This window comes from Gekko japonicus, unplaced genomic scaffold, assembly GCF_001447785.1.
Source record: "Gekko japonicus isolate JY-2015 unplaced genomic scaffold, Gekko_japonicus_V1.1 scaffold123, whole genome shotgun sequence".
Lineage (NCBI taxonomy): Eukaryota > Metazoa > Chordata > Lepidosauria > Squamata > Gekkonidae > Gekko > Gekko japonicus.
Window position 1 is genome coordinate 1,654,581 of NW_015169176.1, and position 19,073 is coordinate 1,673,653.

The 19,073-nt window shown below is 45.6% G+C and overlaps 1 protein-coding gene across 2 annotated transcripts in view; it reads left to right on the forward strand.

Moving 5' to 3' along the window:
* Positions 1–19,073, forward strand: part of FASTKD2 (FAST kinase domains 2) — a 31,918-nt gene that overhangs the window by 8,460 nt on the left and 4,385 nt on the right. For both annotated transcript variants that reach the window (XM_015416005.1, XM_015416006.1), the window contains exons 3-9: positions 6,478–6,581; positions 8,557–8,665; positions 10,163–10,286; positions 11,163–11,302; positions 13,407–13,579; positions 15,546–15,709; positions 18,484–18,708. In XM_015416005.1, coding sequence (XP_015271491.1) covers positions 6,478–6,581; positions 8,557–8,665; positions 10,163–10,286; positions 11,163–11,302; positions 13,407–13,579; positions 15,546–15,709; positions 18,484–18,708 — 1,039 coding nt within the window. The remainder of the gene's footprint in view (positions 1–6,477; positions 6,582–8,556; positions 8,666–10,162; positions 10,287–11,162; positions 11,303–13,406; positions 13,580–15,545; positions 15,710–18,483; positions 18,709–19,073) is intronic.

Consider the following 19,073-nt stretch of genomic DNA (forward strand, 5'->3'; position numbering starts at 1 on the left):
TCCTGGCATAAACAGAGTTTCTCCTGTATACCAGCTCGATTTCTTGCTGCAGTTCATTTTCAGGGGTTTCTAACATCTCAGTTAGAGCTTTGACAATAATCTCTCTGATATCTTCAGATTTACTTTCAGGGATGTTTTGAAATCTAACTATATATGCAGCCTTCTCACATTCCAAGGCTATCAAAGATTCCTCCAAAGAGTCACACTTAGTTTTAAGATCCTGCACCTGTTGCTCGACTATTTCATTTTTTTCCTCCAACACATTTCCTGCTTGGCTTAACTTGCCTATTTCTTGTTTATTCTCCATTATTTCTTGTTTATTCTCCATTATTTGGTTTTTATTCACCATTATTTGGTTTTTAAATTCATCCATTTGAGCAGTCATATGTTGCATAAATAAGTCTAATTTCGATTGTAATGGTTCTATTGCACTCGTAATTAGCCCTGGTAAGGAGTTCTGCATCGCCATATTCATCGCCTGAGTAACACTTTCGTTTATTTGTGCATTTAGATCTTTAGTTTGCAGGAGGCTTGATGCTACCGTCTTAGGCTGCCCAGGAGAGGACCCCAAGGGTTTCTTCCCCCCAGATGCCATTTCAGTATCTTAGCTTACAGATTATGTTCTATTTACTTTTGTCACAAATCCTTGTTTTTAAAACCAAGCCCGACTTTCTAAAGGGGAAACAGATATGACCCTATCAATTCTATGATTGTATAAGTCTTACAAGGTAATCTAAATCGTTTCCCTAAACAACACCCCGTTAGCAAGGATCAATATTTACAATAGCAACACACCATCTATTTCTTTTTCCTTATAACCACCACCAAATCACCAAATCACCATACAATTCATTACTCAACTCCTAATTAGTCTGCTTGAATTGACAGATCCTATTCCCATATATATTTCTTCCACAGACTTCAACTTTCGACTCTCACCACACTCTTCCCAACCATTCACCCGTATCATACAACATACATTTCATGCCTCTCTTCCATCCCTTCCATTCATACCATTCATTCCTGTCACGTTCCGGAAAAACAGAGTCCTCTTTACTTCTGTCCTTTTTCTTTCCTTCTTATCTTCCTTAAATTCTGTCTTATTTATTATGATTAAGAGTCTGTTGTATGTCTTGACTTCTGTTTGAAATCTTCTCCTGCAGTCACAGCAGCCCGTCTAATGTTTCTATGTTATTTTATAACAGTCAAAGTCAGCCGATCCTAGAGAAGTCGATCAGGATCCAATTCAACCAATAACTCTGCAGTCACGTCTTTTTTTATTTTATTATTATTATTATTATTATTTTTCACGGCTAACAATGTTGCCACGAAGCCCCGAAACCTTCCACACTCTCTCCGCCACTTTTTCTAGTCCGACGCCAAAATAGAGCAAGCCGCTTTTCTCTGCCTCTGCTCCTTGGTCATCGGCATTCTATTGCTCTGGCCTGTGGCGTCAGCTCCGTGCTCCGCGGCTTGTAATGAAAGAAATCCTATACTGATTGAAGTTTATTTTATCTTGTTCAGTGAGGCTTAAGAAAATATTCTGATGAAGATTTAATTGAAAAGAAAGTATTACTATCCGGAAACCTCTTCCATAAAATTGGACTTTTGGAATTCAGAAGCTTTGTGACCTTGTCTGAACATGAAGTTAAACAAACTCCGGAGGATGACGGGGGACAGGAGGGCCTGGCGTGATGTGGTCCAGGGGGTTGAGAAGGGTCGGACTCGACTGTGCGACTGAACAACAACAGACCTTGTCTGCAAGCAAACTTCATTTTCTTACGATAATTGGATTTTACCTTTGAGTTTTGTACAGGATCGTTTTCACAGATGTGTTAGGTAAGCTACAGGACCTTTTACAGCCCATACGGAATTTCAGAGGTGCCTGCAGCATGTAGTTCATAAAAGATCATAATTGTCAAATGGGGCCATGAATGTAGAAAAGAGCAGGAAAGCGCTGATACATTTATTTATGATTTGTATTTATAACCCGCCCATCCTGCGAGCGGACTCAGGGCGGGTGACATCATATAACAGTACAGTGAATACAATTAAAAAATTAAACCATTTAAAACAATAATAAACATTAAAACAGAATCACAATTCAGACAAGACAGCTGGTTGTGGGAGGTTCCCTAGCGTATTATTTGGGTTGGAAGGTGAGTGACAGCAATCTCAGGGAGGCCATATAGGGACATCTGCTGCCGCAGCCCAAAGCCTGGTGGAACAGCTCCGTCTCGCAGGCCCTGCAGAGCTGAAGAAGATCCCACAGGGCCCTAATCTTGACTGGGAGCGTGTTCCACCAGGCAGGAGCCAGAGCAGAGAAAGCCCTGCATTTTGCCCCAGTTGTAATTTCCGGGTCAGCCTCAAGGTTAAGTCTACATAGAGCAAGTTGCAGTAATCAAGCCTGGAAGTGACCATTGCGTGGATCACTGTAGCTAAGTCCTGGGGGGGGGGGGAGATCTGGATGGAAGAATGCAGATCTGGCAACTGCAGTAACCTGGGCCTCCGTAGAGAGAGAGGCATCCAGTGTTACTCCCAGGCTCCTCACTTTCTGGGTCGGCACCAAAGGCACCCCTTCCAGTGTGGGGAGTCTGATACCAAGGACAAAACAGGGGAAAGGGGGGAAAAACTGAACCTAAAAGAATCCAGAACCTGACAAAGGTTAGTCAGATGCTAGAAAGGAGGCCAATATTAAAAACTTAATGAAGGATATGTATTAAAAAATGTATTAATCACAAATTTTAAAATTATATAAGGGCCCAATCACACATTATGTATAAATAACAAGCGATAAAACACAAGGGCTGATAAACCTGACCTGATGCATTTCGGCCTACATAGGCCTTCCTCAGAGGTCAGTAGTGAGGAACATATTGGCTATTATACAAATACAAGAGAGGACCCGCAACAAAATGTTGCATAATGTGTTGTGACTTGTTTTAACTTGTAATTGCTGGTTACCTACCTACCAGCCAGCCAGCCTCTTCCTCTTTTTCTTCCTTTTCCAAAGATCATAGTTTGGAACTTATATTCTATGCATGTAAGGAAACCTGTGAAAGAAGGAAAAAGTGAAGAAGGGGAAGAGTGAAGGAAAGAGAGAACAGCAAGACTCTTATTGCGCCTAAAATTAGGAGCACCATTTTGAGCATGGGGTGATAATGTATCTATAGGCACAAATCAGTCCATTCCCACAGAGAGGCATTTAGCTCCTTTGGGAACAGGATGTTTGGATAAAGAGAATCCACCGAGAGGTCCCCTCCCCCACCGCTGCCCAAACTCATCCCTCACCCCAGTGCAGAGCGGTCGCCAAGAGCATTATTACTGAACACCCCAATGGCTGACTTTGCCTGGGTTCTCACCAGGTTCCAGCAAACTCACGCCTTTGTTCTCTTTGTTCTCACCGGGTTCCAGCAAACTCACGCCTCCACCCTTGTGTGACCTGGTTGCTGCATGACACGTTGTCATCACCACTTCCTGCTACTCTTACTGGGAGAGAAGATGCACCCAGCCTAGAGTTGGAATCCCAGTAACAGCCAGCCAGAGTCAGGAAGAGTCTCTTTTTCCAGATATGACCTTGCCAGTATTTCCCAGTCACTTGGAGCATTTGGGAGTGCATTTTTTTGGGGGGGATGGCATGAATCACTGGGAGCTATATGATTTTGTAAGCCCTTTTCTGACATATACAAACACTGAGGTCTTATGCTAGCCCCACAGACAGATGAGCCGCAGTGAACGTTGTTTTACTTTTTGGCTGTTTTTTAACTCCCCCTTATGTTTTTTAAAGTTTTTATATTTTTCTGCACACCTGGCAAGTGGCCCACGTGTGCAGGATAATCTCTTTTCCCTCCACGTGTTCCCTGTCTCTGGAAATAAGTATCCGCATACAGGGGCACAGTTGGGAATTAGATATATAGATAGTACAATCATAAATACAAAGTATAAATTCAATAAGGACCAGAAGCAAGTTGTTTCAAGATAAAACCACCAGGCACAGAGTAAAAAATACATATGAGGCCTCTAAAAGTGCAATCACATGCCAAATGGTTCTCAGATATAAACTTCTGGTCCAGGAATCGCCTTCCTATGGTTGTAGAGCCAAATTGTCCTCAAGCAAAGAGCAGTGTCTTTGCTTGAGGACAATTTGGCTCTACAACCATAGGAAGGCGATTCCTGGACCAGAAGTTTATACTTTATATTTATATGACTGTACTATCTATATATCTAATAGGGAAGGTGCCCCCTGTGTGCAGATACTTATTCCCACAAATCTGGGGCATGCAGGGGGCAAGGAGATCTTTCAGCACACTTGAAGCACGCTCCAGTTGTGCAGAAAATTCTTACATGTTTAAAAAAGTATAAAGTATATTTAAACCCCCGAAAAGTTAAACGGCGTTCTCTACTGACAGATCCCCTGTAGAACACTCGGGAGCCCAAGGGAAATGGCGTGGCTGCACACGCCCCGCAAAGAACGCTGGCGGCGACAACCACCCGGCAGCACAAACCGCCACCTCAAAAACCGTCTCTGCGGGTGGACTCGACTCAGGCAGAGTCTTCCAAGGCTTATCCTGTTCTTCCGGAGGAAAAGCAGCCTCCCCCCCCCCCACGGTACTCCATACCCAAAAATCCCTGTGTCTCAGGAGTTTGGGGGGGGGGGGGAGAGAGGGAAAGGGAGAAACGCGGAACACAGACCTGAGGGAGGAGGGGGAGAGAACCTGGGTTGGAGGGAGGACAGGAGGGGCTGGCTTCTGCAATTTTAGAGTGCCCACAGGCTCTGAGACCCCATCTTCGGTCCAGTTGTACTCCAGGACTGCAGAGCAAGAGCGTCCCCCAGTCCTGTGCAGGCTGCCTGCCTGGCCTTCCTGACAAGAAGTTGCCTGATAAAGTTGCCGTTTGCGCTCCGTTTGCGCGCGCTCTCTCTCTCTCCCTCTCCTGTTTCCCTGCCTCACACACTCAGCCAGCTTGCCTGCTCTGCTTGGAAGTTGTTCAGATTGTGCCCTCCCACGCCTTGCAGGAGAAACAAGGGAGGTGAAGAAGCCTGGGCAGTCACTATAGGAACTAGCCCAACGGCAGGGGGGAGGGGGGGTTGGTGTGAGCAGCCTTTTCTGACTGTGATGGTGACTTCTGCTGCTACTGCAGCAACTTCATCCCCGGCTGCAGCAACGCTGCTGCTCTCCAGAATATCTGAAGCAGCAGGCGTGTGTCAGGAAGAGAAAATGTGTGTGTGTGTTGTTGTTGTTTTTTTTTTTAAAAGGCTTGTGATAGGGTTGCTAACCTCCAGGTGGCACCTGGAGATCTCCAGACAACCAAGATGAATTCTCCTGGAGAGCATGGCTACTTTGGAGGGTGGACTCTGTGGCCTTATGTCCTGCTGAGGTCCCTCCCCTCTCCAAATCTCCAGGTGTTTCCCAACGTGGAGCTGGCAACCCTACCTTAGTATAATAACAGTTGATTGGCACAGGAATGAGATAATACGGAGAATATATGTCTTTAAAGAATCATAGAAAAGTGAACAAATTTTCATTCCTTCAATTTTAGAGATGAAATCCCTCGTATCTTTAGTAAAGGAGGGGATATTGCAGTATCTAGATACGTTTTTACAATCTTTTGTGGTCAATATCCCCTTCTTTATTAAAGATACGAAGGATTTCATCTCTAAAATTGAAGGAATGAAAATTCCTTTGGGTGCAGTACTCGTAACTATGGACGTTGCATCATTATACACTAATAGTCCGCATGAAGAATCCTCCAGTTTAATTTATCGTCTGTCTTTTTGCAGATAGAAAAGCTCCGTGCACCCTATTGTTTTTCTCAAGAATACAAGCAGGGCGGACTGGCCACTAACACCACTGGGGACAGACGCTTCCCTCCAGTGGGCCTGCCCAGACTGTAGGTTAGCCTTACGTGGAGTGGGTGGGAGCCACTGCTTTTGTGAGGTGGCGACCCCCACAAGGGGAGTGAGAACTGTTGGCTGCCGCACACTGGTGGCCCCCACCTTATGGGAGCTGGCAGCCCCCAGAAGAGGAGGAGGGGCACCAAGTGGGTGGGAGCTACTACCACTGCTAGCTGGCGGCCTCCGCAACGGGGGAGGAGCTGCTGCTGCCACAAACCAGCACCCCCCACCCAAGGCAGATGGGTGTTCAGTGACAGTGACTGCTGCAGCTGCTGTTCAGGGTGGAAGACACCCGCAGTGGTGGCTTTCCAGGACTGTTTTTACCTCCTAGTCTGCCCCTGAATACAAGAGTCATTGTGGCATGATCTTGTTGCAGACAGGGTAAGTAGACACCTTTAATGTTGCTCAAGCGGTCTGGTGGAGTTTGAACTGAAAATGCATTGCTCTGGATTCAGTTCTCATGATCAACTGTTTCAAGATTGAGATCTTTATACGGCCCATCTTTTTTTCCTCTTGGCTGACAGGCGGCCGAAAACTGGCAGCTCAGCCTCCTCCTAACTTCCCAGGCCTTGTGTTTTGAATAGGAGCGTCTGAATGAATTTGATGACCGGAGTCTTTCCGTTGTCGCCTCCACTTTGCAAGGGATGGAAAAATGCAAGAATGTGGAAGCTCTCCAAACTGGATTGCAGTAAGGAAAAAGCAAAGGGTCTTGTCTAATATATCTTTGTTTTGCAGGTGGTGAGAGTCAGTTTGGTGTAGTGGCTAAGAGCGGCGGACTCTAATCTGGGAGAACCAGGCTTGATTCCCCACTCCTCCACTTGCACCTGCTGGTGTGACATTGGGTCAGTCACAAGTTCTCTCAGAGCTGTTCTGTCAAGGGCAGTTCTCGAAAGAGCTCTCTCAGCCCCACCTACCTCACAGCCGGGTGTCTGTTGTGGGGAGGGGAAGGACAGGGAGATTGTAAGCTGCTCTGAGACTCCTTCGGGTAGTGAAGGGCGGGGTATAAATCCAATCTCTTCTTCTTCTTACAGTTATTCAGCCTTGATCTGGATGGCGCAGCCTAGCCTGATCTCCATCAGATCTTGGAAGTTAAGCAGGGTCACCCCTGGCTAGTCCTTGGATGGGAGACCATGAGTTGTGTTCTCCAATGAGACATTCAGGAATTAAGGAAGTGTGAGCTCAAAACTTTTACAAAGTTTAGCTAGCAAAGAGGTACCTGGCAAACAAATTTCAGGTGCCCTCTAAGCAGTGGTGGCATCAGTGGTTGTAACACTCACTGGGATTCACGCATGAAGCTGCCTTATCCTGATTCTGACCCTTGGCCCGCAAGGTCAAGTATCGTCTACTCAGACTGGCAGTGGCTCTCCAGGGTCTCTGTGGGAGGTGTTTGACATCACCTACTGCTGGGTCTGTTTAACTGACTATGCCAGGCATTGAACCTGGGACCTTCTGCATGCAAAGCACAGGCTCTTTCCCTGAGCCACAGCCCCCTCCTTAGTGAGCAGGTGCCTGTGTGCAGGTGGGGACCTCTGCAAGGTGGGTCGGGCAAGCACAGTCTCCTGCTTCTTGTAGATTGTAGATTACGTGCACAGCCACATGTATCTGAGGAAGTGTGCATGCACACGGAAGCTCATACCTTGAATAAAACTGTCTTGGTCTTTAAAGTGCCACTGGACCCCAACTTTGTTCTGTAGTCATCTATAGAGCCAGTTTGGTGTAGTGGTTAGGAGTGCGGACTCTAATCTGGGAGAACTGGGTTTGATTCCCCACTCCACATGCAGCTGCTGGTGTGACCTTGCGTCAGTCAGTTCTTTCGGAGCTGTTCTCTCAAGGGCAGTCCTCAAAAGAGCTCTCTCAGCCCCACCTGGCTCACCGGGTGTCTGTTGTGGGGAGGGGAAGGGAAAGGAGAGTGTAAGCCGCTCTGAGACTCCTTTGGGTAGTGAAGGGCAGGGTATAAATCCAGTCTCCTCCTCCTCCTCCTCCTCCTCCTCCTCCTCCTGCTCCAAGGACTCTGATAGTGACTCAGTTAATCCAGGTAAATTTTCCATGGCTCAGTGGCAGAGTCTCTGCTTGGTATGCAGAAAGTTCCCAGTTCAATCCCCAGCATGTGCAGTTAAAAGGACCAGGCAGTAGGTGATGGGAAAGACTTCTGTCTGCTGCCAGTCTGTGTAGCCAGTCCTGACTCTGATGGACCAAGGGTCTGATTCATCAGGAGGCAGCTTCACGTGTTCACGTCAGACTGTGTAAAATAATCTTCAGTAATCTCCAACTGGTTGGTATATGCCACCTAAACTGCAGTGCCTCGTTCATATGTTGCTGTGTGGTTCCATATATGTTGCTTTGCTGGGAGCCAGTGTGTTGTAGTGGCTAGAGTGTTGGACTAGGATCTGGGAGACCCAGGTTTGAATCCCCGCTCTGCCGTGGAAGCTGGCTGGGTGACCTTGGGCCAGTGACTTTCTCCCAACTAGACCTTACTGCACAGGGTAGTTATGAGGACAAAATGGAAGAGAGGGGAATGATGTAAGCTGGTAGGCAGGGAGGGTATAAATGAAGGAAACAAATAAGTATACTTTTGAACCGTTCTCAATGTTACCTGCTTGCGACACACGTTTGTGCCTGATCCGTATTTGCTTCCTGACGGAGTCCATTAACTTTCTCACTAGATTACTGGTGGAGCAACGAATCCCAAAGATCTCCAGCCTGTTTATGCTGCAAACGATGATGAAATGTATGGGAGTGGACTCGCCTCTCTCTCTTAAGACAAAAGTGGAGGTATAATTAGAGACGTGGTCGTGTCACGGATGCAGTCCCAGTCAGGAAATCGGGAATGACTGGAAGTGCTGCCCAGACTGTTCTAAATGTTACCTGCTTGCTGTGTAATTTCCCCACATTGCTTCAGACGTGGAGAGAAGATTCAGTTGCTTGGACGGCTTTGAGTTCCATCTTGTAGCTAAGACACCGGTTCTTTCACGTCAACTCCCGTAATGGCAGCTATGCAATAGGAGTAAATGTGTTTCTGCCCCTGATTTTTGTTGCTCCGTTTTTTAAGCAAACACAAAAGTGCACCGGGATGAAAAAGAAATGGTGAGGGAGCCGTCAAAGGAGTCACTTTTGATCTTTAGGAGGCAGCCGAAGACTTGATTTAGGGCTGCGTTTAATTAAAGCTGTCCTAAATTGTGGTCTTTAAATTTTGGTTTTATGTTTTTTAAAGTTTTTAATGTGTTTTATTAATATTGTAAGCCTCCTTGAGCTCCATAGGAAGAAAGGCAACAAACAAATGTTTTAAATAAACATGGGAAACAGTTTAGTTTAGTGGAAGTCTGGAGCAGCTGAGCCTTTTCTGCATCTCCACTTACTCTGAATTGTCACTTGAGGTTAGGTGCCGGGGGGGGGGGGGGAGTGGCCGGGGGGGGGGGGGTCTGTGGTCTTTCCGCTGCACAGTAGGCAGTACCTCTCCCACCCTTTTCTTGTTAGGACAGCGACTTGTCTGCCTGTCTAATTTCAGTCTGAGTCCAGTGGCACCTTTAAGACCAACAAAGTTCAATTCTGGGTATAAGCTTTCATTTGCATGCATGCTTCATCAGATACATATCTGTCATGATTCATGTGGGGTGTCACCTGACGCTGCCACAACTCCGGATTTAGGTTCCCTTGAGAAGGCCCAGACTACCCTCCCAAGACCTTTTGGCCGAATAACAGGCGTGAGGACCAGGCAGAGTGAAGCAAGGAAAAGGTTTATTTTATAGGAGGTCAAACAACAAGGTGCAGAATAATAACAGTAAGTGAGTGAAAAGAAAAGAAATCAAATGCCCTAACACGTCTAAATATATACTGTCCCTAGCTCACTATCTCAAGTGGCCTTAGACTACTCACCCTTCCCTCAGGATGAGGGTCTCTTCCCTGCAGCAGCCTGCCTTCTAGCTCTGCCCTCTGAGAAGAAGAACAGCTTCTGCTCTGGCACCAGCCCTTTTGTTCCCCAGCCCTCTTCTTCCCTATTGGCCAATTTTGGCTCCAAAACCTCTCAGGGGCTTCTGGGAGTTGTAGGCCCAGCTTCACCTACTGCTAGCCAGGCCCCCTGGGCCTAGTAGGCCTCTGGTGGCACAGCCCAGATCATGACAGTATCTGAAGATGTGTGCATGGATATGAAAGCTTATACCCAGAATTAAGCTTTGTTGGTCTTAGAGGTGCCACGACTTGAACGTTGCTCTGTTGCTTCCGACCAAGAGGGCCACCCACCTGAATCTAATTTCAGCCCGTTTTGCTTTTCAGAACAAGATTTTGAGCCAGATCGATCAGCTGACGTTCCCAAATGCTTATCATATGTTCAGTGCGCTGGCTGAAATGAATTTTCGCTCCCTGCCTATTCTGAACGCTTGCAGTGACAAAATAATAGGTAAGTTGTTGTGAATGTCTCAAACTGCTCCCCCCCCCCTTTACTAGTTCATTCTGATGACATTTTTGTGACCATTTGGAAGAGACTGAACACATGAAGCTGCCTTATACCGAATCAGACCCATCGGTCCATCGCGGTCAGTCTTGTCTACTCAGACTGGCAGCGGCTCTCCAGGGTCTCAGACTGAGGTCCTTCACATCACCTACTTTTAGGTGATCCTTTTAGAAGGCGTTTCTGGGGATTGAACCTGGGACATTCTGCATGCCAAGCAGATGCTCTGCCACTGAGCCATGGCCTTCCATTTCCTTTAAGCTGGAGGAAGACACCTGTTTAGTAAGGTTTTACAGAGAGCCACCTAGTGAGGAACAACAACAAAAGATAACCAAAGTCAGAATTGAGGATGGTGAAAGAAAACAATTATCCAGCACTTTGCATGGAGTTACATTTGGGTTAGCCTTAGGTACCAATCGGCATGGGCCAGGATTGAAAGAACAGTACAGCTAGTTCCGTGAGCCCCCTGGGTCTTTAGGTTTATTTTTCTTGAACGTGCAACCCCCCCCCCCCCAAAATGCCGTGTGGCCAGTGGATTTAATGACGGAGTGAGGCTTCAGCGTCAGTTTGTTGTAATGGCATTGGGGGGGAAGGAGGTGTCAGCCTGTCAAAAGGAAGTCCGGAGTTCCACTGCATTGTGTGACCGTGCACAGGGCTTTGCTGTCCGTCATCTTTTACTCCTGTATTCTCAACCGCTGTAATATTTGTTCCCGCAGCATATTTATGACTCAGTAAATGCACGAAACCCGCATGGGGTTTTTACGGCATTAAGTACCACTTCTGAACTTTTTTTTCCTCTTCCCCCTTCTTCTGCGTGTATACTAGAGAATATCGAGGGAATTCCGTTTTGGCGGCTGCTGACCATTCTGAGATCATGTAATGACCTTCTGTATCGCAACAGTGCACTCTTTTCTGCCATAGCCGATTACGCAGCATCAGCCTTCTACATGTGGGACACTAAACAGGTAAACGGGTGATGGTGGTGGTGGTGATTATTCATAGACCCATCAGTAGCTTTGCAAGAGCCAAATGAATTCTTGTGCAGACCTGACCATTTGGTACCCTAGAAATGCCTTTACGCTGGTCACACATTTTGATTACCTTTTGCTGTCTATACGCCTTTTGAAATCCAGATTCAGAGATCAAACTAAGGGCAGCAGTCCAGTGTGTATGCTGAAATCTGAAAAGGCTGCATGCGGGGAGGGCGGGGTAGAAATGGAATTAAATAAATAAATAAATAAATATGGAGATTGATTATCTTTCTCTGAGATCTCAGTTGATCTTCAGCACAAGCCCAGGGTTCTGGCCAGTGAGGATCCTTGACCTCTGTGCTGTTTTATTCTGGCTTCAGCTTGGAAGATGAAGCTTTCATTCTTAATACAGTTTATCATCTGTACTTTGTTGCTACAGCTTATTTCATAGTGCTTTATAGGTGTCTGGGGGTAGCACACCCCACCCCTGCATGCTCACCTCCGGTGGGGAGTTCGTTGCCAGCCCTTTGGGAATCCTCCAAAGGTGGCAGGCAGTGGCAGCAAAGCTGGGGGGCGGAGGGGACCAGCTGGGTCCCCAAGAGACATGGCAAGCTGCAGTGCAACAGAGGAAGGGGGTGGATCAGGCCGTGGGACTTTGAGGGATGGCATGGTGCCGTCCCCGGCTGGATCACAAGCTGGAGGCAGAGGGAGTGTTTTGGGGGAAGAAAATAATGGCAGAGGGGAGGCAAGTTGATGAATGAGCCTCTGACTGGGAGGCGCAGACGGGGCCTCTTAGGGGAGCGGAGCCCGGGGGATAAGGGTAAGGCAGGTACTTTATCCAGCCCAGGTGAGAGTGAGATACTGAGCTTAGAAGGTGTGGTAGGGGACTGAGGGGCTTCAGTCAGCAAGCCAGGATGGCTCAGTTAACTGCCACCAGGGGAAAGGCCTTCTTAGTTGTGTCCCCTGTCCTGTGGAATGCACTCTCGGATGACACCTGTGCCCTGCCTGACTTATTTAATTTCCACAGGGCATGCAAGGCCGTATTGTATAGGTTGGCCTTTGGAGGGTAACCACATGTTTTGGCAGTTTTAGTACTGGTATTTATTTATTTATTTATTCGATTTTTATCCTGCCCTTCCTGCCGAGGCAGGCTCATGGTGATAGCCATGTATTTTAATAATTGAATATGTTAACGTTTTATATTTGTTTTTATGTTGTTTTACCTTATCGTTTTTAATGTTGTAAGTTGCCACGAGACCCTTCGGGTGAGCGACGGTTTAAAAATCTAATAATAATAATAATAATAATAATAATGCTAACAAAATAAAGCCTGATGCCTTATTGGACCTGTCAGGCCAAGTCCTCACGGGGTTGAAGAGGGAATGGAGGAGCCCGGGGTTGGTCTGCCTCCAGAGTGGCCTTTAAAAGGCAGATGGGAAGAGGGCCGAGGGGGAAGAAGAGCCGGGAAGCATACCAAAAGCCAATGGAGAGGGAGAGGGAACAGGGTGAACTTCAACCCCCCTCCCTATTTGCTACTTTGAGGCTTCTTGGGACAGACTGCCTAAGGAAAAGGGAACCCCAGAGGGGGACAGCAGCCCTGGGCTCGCTCCCCAGAGCTCCCAGAGACAGACAAGAGGCTATTGGCAGACTTATTCCGGCATGTATATTTTTCCAGTGGCATCAAAGTGTTGAAATTGTATTTATATTTTCCCCTTTGAAGTATTGCCATAGATTACCATAAAACCAGTAGAAATAAGATCTTAAATTAACCAGATAGAGATTTGTTTCAGAAGTAGGACAGTCTTGCAGTTTGGATCAACTGTACAGATGAAATTGTCAGCAGTGGGATGGGAAGCGTAGGTCAGACAGTTTGTATTCGGGCACTTAAATGAGATGCCTGGATGGATTATAAGGGAGATTAGCAATATTCAGAAGATGTTGGTGTCTAGGATCTGAAGAGCTACCGCTATGGCCCAAGAGATGTTTATTCTCAAAGTTCCTAAACAAGTCATTTAAATTGTGGCTTACTGTTCAGGCTGCGGTCTCAGTAGTGTGCAGATAATAAAATTGAATTAAATGGGTATTCTTTTGATTTCAGGTGGTCCTCTTCCTTTCCGCCTTTGAGAATCTTGGCTTTCGCCCAGCCAGTCTGATGGATGCTTTTGCTGAGAAAGTGATATCTCATCCCGATTCCTTGATTTTGAAGGATATTCTGGCTGTTCTTCGAGCCTATTCTGTGCTCAACCACCTCCCTGAAGGCCAGGATCAGCAGTAGGTTCTGGCTCTGGAATAATTTTTGTTCTGGTGTCATCATTTTTGTTCAGATTTTTTTTTACCTGAGGCCATTACAGTAGGACTTTGACATAGGTACCTTGGGCAGATCCATGAATGTTAGGCCTATCACTGATTGTAACCATGATAGCTAGAAATAGAAGCTTCATGTGATTTCAGATTTCTGGGGACTTCCAGTAGCAAATGGGGATATTTGTGCTTCTGTAGTGCAAACGTGGCCCATCCACTGAGCTAACTTGCTTTTGGAGATGAGGTATTGCTATTCCCACGGTCCAGATCACTTCAGTTTTGAACACGGTCAGCCACCAAACGTCGGCCTCTACTCCAGCACCAAAGATATTAAGCCACGTTTGGGATGGAGTAGCTGTGGGAATTCCATCACTCATCCCGTACTGGAATTGGTGTTGGATTGGAGGAAAGGGCATTTCCATCACGGAACAGAAGACTTATATCTGTGGCTCCCAAATGCAAGCTGTAGTTACTTCTGCAGATGTTTTTATAATAGGTTGATAGGACCATCCCAAGCAGTTTCAGTCTTCTAAAGGTGGTTGACAAAGTTAAGAAAAACAGGAAACAACTGTGAGCTGAATCTCCCGCAAAAATATATATACAAAAAGAGACTTCAACAAAGTGAAATGCATATATAGTCTGAAATGAATCTATTCATATAATCCCCCATAGAAAAATACAGAAGCCAACAAGATCCATAATAGGAAAATACATAGTACAAAGTATAAATATACAAGATAAACATCCAACACTTTTCCTAGGTAATTTTCAGTGTTTCAGACTTCTGGTCCTTCCTCAGGAACAAAGAACAACTATGGGGAGTCTTATTCCATTTCCTAGGATAATGTTATTCTGTTTCTTTAACATTGAGCAAGGTCTCCTAAGTTCCAGTCAGCACCTCTAAAGGCTGCTTCTATGCAACAGGACCAAAACATGCCTCCAGTCGAAGGCTTCTTATTCCTTGGCTCCATCATCACCCAAAAGGGAGACCACAGCCAAGACATTAGAAGGAGGCTGAAACTGGGAAAGGCAGCCATGAAGGAGCTGGATAACATGTGTCACTGGCCACCAAGATCAAGTTAATTCATGCCATACTTTTTCTCCATTCCTATGTATGGGTCTGAAAGTTGGACCGTGGAGGAAGCTGAGAGGAAGAAGGTTGATTCCTTTGAAATGTGGTGTTGGAGGAGGTTTATGGATACTTGGACCACCAAAAAGACAAATAAGTGGGTTCTAGATGAAATCAAGCCTGAACTCTCCCTAGAAGCTAAAATGACTGAACTGAGGCTCTCGTACTTTGGTCACCTTATGAGAAGGCAAGAGTCCCTGGAAAAGACAGTAATGCTAGGGAAAGTTGAACGCAGCAGGAGAGGAGGAAGACCCACCATAAGATGGATTGACTCAACCAAGGGAGCCAACGGCCCTCCGTTCGCAAGACCTGAGCAAGGCTGTGGAAGGATATGACATTTTGGAGGACATGAATTTGTAGGGTCGCCGGAAGTCGGAAGTGGCTTGATGGCACTTAATACAAACACACGCACACAAGGGTGGTTGAAGTCAGTGGGCTTAGAAGAGTGTAAGCTCTGCATAGTATGGCCCATTGAGAGTAACTGGGGCCTACATATGTACTTTATAAAGAAATATTCTATCCTCCTCCTCCCAAAGGAAAGGGGAGGAGGGGCTCATCCCTGTATCCAGGTGTAGACTTAAAGCCCTAGGCTATCGTGGTCTAGCTCTGTGGCTGTTTGGTGAGGACTGCAAGTGTTATTGTGTCACGTGGGAACTAATTACAGTACAAATTGGTCATATCCCCCCCCCCCAGGTCATTTTCACCGGGCAATCTTAAGTATGTTTACTGAGAAGTAAGTAATCTGGTTGATCTTGTTTACAAATTTGTGGATCAATCTCTCTCTCTGTCTTCCTCCTCTTCTTGAAGGTTCCTTCAGGTTCTGAATGGGGCCTTGACCAGCTATCTGCCCAGGATCCCGAATGTAGACTTACTGAGGGCTGTATACTCATTCTGCATTTTAGGCTATCTTCCCCAACCAGCCCTTGATCAGCTGCTACAAGATGAAGTCCTTCACGAACTGATGACTGAAGGTCAGAAGTTTATTTTGACTCGTCTTCTTTCTCACGTCAGGCTTCATACCATACAACTTTGGGATGTGGTTCAGTTGCACGCCGTGTATGCGTACACACGGCCATAACGGAGTTCCGTAATCGAATGTCCATCTTCAGTTTATTATTATTTATTCTTATTAACAAGATTTTTACTCTGCCTTTCTGCTTTTCTAGGGTCACCTAGGCGGCTGTTGAAACATAATAAATTAAAATCTCATCTAAAAAGCCGTTAAAACCAACACACAAAACATCATTTAAACAATTTAAAACTAGAGCTTAAATAAGGACAGGGAGGAAGAAGGTTGCCCGGGAAGGCGGGATATAAATTGAAAGTAATAAATAAATAAATAAATTGTTGCGGAACGCCAAGTGAAACAAAAAAGGAGTTTTCACCAAGTGATTGGCAATGGCCACAGAAGAGGACATCAACAAAACAGGGACCATGATGGAATAAGTACAAAACAATAGAAAGCACCGTGTATACATACAATATATGGAATAATATTTAATATAAATATAAATTGTGTGCAATATACTAAAGAAGTATAATTACCTTATAGGTAGTTACAAAATTCATTCAAATTCATATATAAGGAATCAAATACATAAAGTAAAAAAAAAAAAATGAAGGGAACAGTCCAAATATTCTCCTATCTAAATCGCTAGCTCCTGTATAGATGTAATCCAAGCTGTAATGTTTTTCAGAGCTTGCTGCTATAGAAGAGGCAATTCAACAGTCTCACCACTGTAGGACAAGTAATCATTACTGCCAGATAAGCGATCCAACGACTTCCCGGTTGACAAGTCATTTCCGGCCTTCTTTCTCAAGAATTGCTCAATATTTATTTATTTATATCGTGTACATATATCGTGAGAGCCAGTTTGGTGTAGTGGTTAAATGCGCGGACTCTAATCTGGGAGAACCGGGTTTGATTCCCCACTCCTCCACTTGCACCTGGCTGGATGATCTTGGGCAAGCCATAGTTCTGATAAGAGTTCTTCTTGAAAAACAGCAGTTTCTGTCAAGAGCTCTCTCAGCCCAGAGGTTTCCTCTGCCTGTTACAGTGCTTAGAATGAAAGCTACATTTCCTGAAGCATAAAGGCACATGGATAGGGTTGCCAGCCCTGGGTTGGGAGATACCTGGAGATTTTGGGGTGAAGCCTGAGGAGGGCGGGGTTTGTGGATGGAAGGGACTGCGATGGGGATTGCAACACCATCGAGCCCACCTTCCGAAGCGGCTGTTTTCTCCAGGTGAGCTGATCTCTGTCGCCTGGAGATCAGTTGTAATCCCTGGAGATCTCCTGCTACCACCTGGAGGTTAGTTAAACAAAAAAATGAAGCCTGTGCAAAAATAACGAAAAACATTCAGCAGACAATATAATGATATGAACTTACATACGTGATAGAGTTTATCAAAAATGTATATAATATATACTATGCAAATCAGTAACTCAGAAATACAAAAGGGCGGAACACTTGGTCCAAATACATAAATAACGTTAGAAATCGTCCAAGTCAAATTTCTCAAACAGTGAAAAGACCAGACATCAATATTTATAATTCCTCTTCGCAAAACTCGTCTCGCCACTTGGTGTATCCACTTGGTGGCCCTGCCATCTTCCAGTTGCCGTATCGCATTGCTTCCTCAAAAGTGGAACACCAAAACCACCCAATTACAATATTGTAGAATCATACAAAGGATCTTTTACATTCTTAATGTTCAGCAGACCAACTCCTGTGATATCTCCTTTCTGGAGGTTGGCAACCCTACGACATTGAAAGGACCCCCCCCCTTTTTTTTAGGTATCCAGATTAGGATACTTGCTGCTATTCACACACTCCAGGTCACTTTAATTTGGACTGTGGTCAGTTACCGAATGGACACCTCCACTCTAGCACTCAGGCGTTCCAGCAAAAAACCATTCCGGCATCAAGTCTGAAAAATTCTTTGCGACAAATCAGAGCCACAAATTTAGATCACGGAGGGCCCCGTTAATCCTAGACCAGGCCCCTGAGTGCTGTGAAAGAGATGGCAAGTTTTAGAACTAGGACTCCACAATCCATTAATGGTTTTTATGGGTTTTAAACACTGTTAACTACCACTTCCTGGGTTAACGGCTGTTAAATTACGCTTTATCAGTGTGTATCAGTTCAGCTGCTTTAACAGATGGGTAACCCTTGTCACATATAAAGTACTCAGGGTCTGACTTGTAGTATCCGTGGTATTCCTATTGGCTGGCTGTAACAGGATTTCACAATTGACCGTAATCACGGAATCCCTCTTGAGAAGACAGGGCGGATGTTTTAGTTGTGTTGTATATATAATCGAAGTATCCCAGTCTCAAGTGAAACCAGAGCTAACTGTTTAAAATGAAAGGTTTATAGCTAAAGCACAACACTACCAAATATATCCCTGTGCCGTGATTTCCCCCCCCCCCCTTTCAGTTGCACGGGCACTTGTTTAGTTGCTAAAGCTTTTCTGTCTAAGTGTCCATAACAACAGAACGGCAAATATCCTTATGCATTTACACTGAAGGACTTAGTGGCTAAAAAGATTTCAGTTTCAGGCTTTCGGAAAGTTGTGAAAAAAATAATAGCGAGATGATTTGGGGGGGAGGGGGGAGCAGCCCTGTGAAGGACTCTTGCTCATCAAGACTGTCCTTAACATAGAAATGATTTAAAAGAACTACAGCTTTAAGGGCAACAAGGCATTCTTTCAGTAATAATATTGTAATCTCTTCCCCCCCCCCAGATGGGCAAAACTTGGAGCAAATTGAAATGATGTTGCGTACCGTGAACATTTGCCTGGCGCTCGAGGGTCATTCGGTCCCCAGGCCAGCGATAGGCTTATCAGTGGAGAAGCAGTCGTCCCCTTCCCATTCTCATTTTCCTGAGATGCAGGAGGTCCTGTTCGCACTCCTCGGAGACGCGAGTTTGTTTCGATCTAACGTAAAGTTGACTTGTGGCCACAACATAGGTAAGTGGCGGAACGTCACCGTTTCCCTTGATAAGAAGCATTGAAATTTGGTTAAACGTGGAGAGCAGAAGTGGGTGGAGAGGGAAAGGAGATGGTGAACGTGCCCGAGGTACTTGGCAGGAGTAGAAGCTGACCACAACTTTAATGCCAGTAGCCACACAGGTTGTGTGCTGTAACAATGAAGAAATCTCACTTCTCTGCGAAGTCCTCTGTAGTTTCCCCGGTACATCTGGGCCTGATTTGGATCAGAACCATTTATTTATTTATTTATTTATTTATTTATTTATTTATTTATTTAATCTTATTTATACCCCGCCCTCCCCGCATGCGGGCTCAGGGCGGCTTACAACAGTATGGCACACAGT